The 2,158-nt window shown below is 38.1% G+C and overlaps 1 protein-coding gene across 1 annotated transcript; it reads right to left on the reverse strand.

Moving 5' to 3' along the window:
- Positions 1 to 311: 311 nt before the first annotated feature.
- Positions 312 to 680, reverse strand: LOC101954827 (histone H2B subacrosomal variant). The gene has a single exon (XM_005329018.3). It carries the CDS (start codon positions 678 to 680, stop codon positions 312 to 314), a length of 369 nt encoding a protein of 122 aa, XP_005329075.1.
- Positions 681 to 2,158: the final 1,478 nt, after the last annotated feature.

A 2,158-nucleotide genomic window follows, 5' to 3' on the forward strand; every position in this document is an offset into this window, starting at 1 on the left:
TATAGGCATGTGCCACTGCACCCAGCAACAATATCTTAAAAATATAATAACCATTGAATTTATATGATAAGCTTCAGATATCTATAAGAAAAACAGTTTCTGACTGGAGTTTGGACAGAAAGCAGGTATCAGGAAAATCTATTCAAATTAACTTTAAAGGTAAAATAGCAAGAAAGTAATGAATCTCTAAAGAGAAATAGGAAAACATTAGGAAATACCACTATTTATAAAAAAGAAGAGTGAATTCAACTTTGAGAGGTTGGGTAGTAAGTTTACTTTCCCCAAGATTCAGTTAAGTTGGTACAGGTAGTTCAGGAGCGGACAAATCTGTGCACTGCTTCACTTCCAAAAGTCACCGCGTACTTAGCTAGACTCTCAGGTAACAGCATGTATACTGCCTTCTGAATGTCTTCAGGGGTGAGGGTACAGCGTTTTCTGAAATGCATCAGGTGGTGGGCTTCCTTAGCAATGCGGTCAAAGATGTCGTTGATCAGAGTGTTCATGAAATCCAAGGTGCGAGATGACATGCCCCTCTGGGGAACAACTTCTTTAAGGACCCTGTTTACGTAGAGTGAATAGTTTCTATGGCTCAAACTGGTGCTGGAACTTGACTTCTTTCTGGAGATGGGACTTAGATGTCCTTTGCAGTAACTGTACTTATGGATGGTGCGTCTGGCCATTGTAGATGTTGCTTTCCTTATCAGTTAACGAATGGTGAAAAGGGCCCAAGAATTGGAGGAGTTCTCCTACTTATAGTGACACGTCACAATCACACTGCTGGGGCTTCTCTCTGATTGGTGGTTACTTTTCCTATGTCACAATCATGTAGCAATGACTCTGATTTGTTAAGGGCAAATTGACCAACCAACCTAGAACTTTCCCAAGAAGATAAAGGGAGTGTGGCAGGAAGATTGAGGGTAACTTCAGGGAAAAAAAGAAGAGATCTCATTTTTGCTACTTTGGTTCTCGGTAATTAGAAAGCATCCTCTATAGTATTCAGAGAATTGGACCAACCTCATCAATTTGGGGGTTGGTGTAAGAAAAGTAGAGGAAAAAGTGTCAATCTTTTTGTGGAGGTCACAGTGTTCATAAAAGCGTGTATAAGTTCATTTTATAAGCAACTGAATAAATAAGCCATTACAAGTCTCAAAATGATTGTCTTATAAAAATAAATATGGAGGGCTAATTTGATTTTACAAAATGTTACCTTGATGTTAAGGATTTTTCTAGATCCCGATTCCCCAGGAGCAAATGTGTACCACTGAGTAATAAAAAAAAAAACCAAAACTATACTGTTGTTTATGTTATACTGTGTAACATATGTTATACTGTATTCATTAATCTTTTGTGAGGATATCCTTTAATATCCTTCTTGATTTCACATGTTTCATCACCTGTTCTGCTTTTACTTGATGTTCTGTCATTAACTGAAAGATGTTTCTAGGGTCACTTTTCCCCAGGTGGCATGTTGATATTCATGCTTAAAACAAAACAAAAACTTCATTTGCTTAATCAAATTTATCCTTGTGTAAAATGAAAAATAGAAGTAACTATAAAAATAACTCACAAGCATTTCAGTTATTCATAATTGCCATGACTACTAATGCTACGTCTAACATTTCTCACTATGAACTTCTTCACAGATGAAGTAGACGGGGGCTATGTGGAATTTCTGAAAGCTATCTGTAATTCCTCCCCCTTTTCTCCCATTCAAATCTGAAATCATTTTGTTATGGGGAGAACTTTGAGCTGACTCTAATTTCTGAAGTCCACAGACATTGTTTGTCAATATCCACACCATGTTGATAGTAACACACCTCAGCCAGCGTCTCATCACACTGAGATGCAGGTTGCTGATTCCACTCTGCTCTGGGGTGATGGATCTTCAGTTAGTTCCTGCTAATTTTTGCTTACAGATGTCTCTAGATGTAATTACTTAGTTGGCTTAATTATAGCATAACTTTATTTGCTATCATTTAGAACTAACTATCAGGTGGAGAATATATATTCCCTTTTCTTCAGGAGCCCATGTTCAAGAGTTTCCACTCCTAACCCTCCTGGCCCCCTTGCCTCCTCACTTACTTCTTCCTGCAACAAATGACTTACTTGATTGGGGAGGTAGAGAAAGGCATCTGTGCCTCTCAGCCTTCTCTGGATT

This window comes from Ictidomys tridecemlineatus, chromosome 1 (genome assembly GCF_052094955.1).
Source record: "Ictidomys tridecemlineatus isolate mIctTri1 chromosome 1, mIctTri1.hap1, whole genome shotgun sequence".
NCBI classification, from domain to species: domain Eukaryota; kingdom Metazoa; phylum Chordata; class Mammalia; order Rodentia; family Sciuridae; genus Ictidomys; species Ictidomys tridecemlineatus.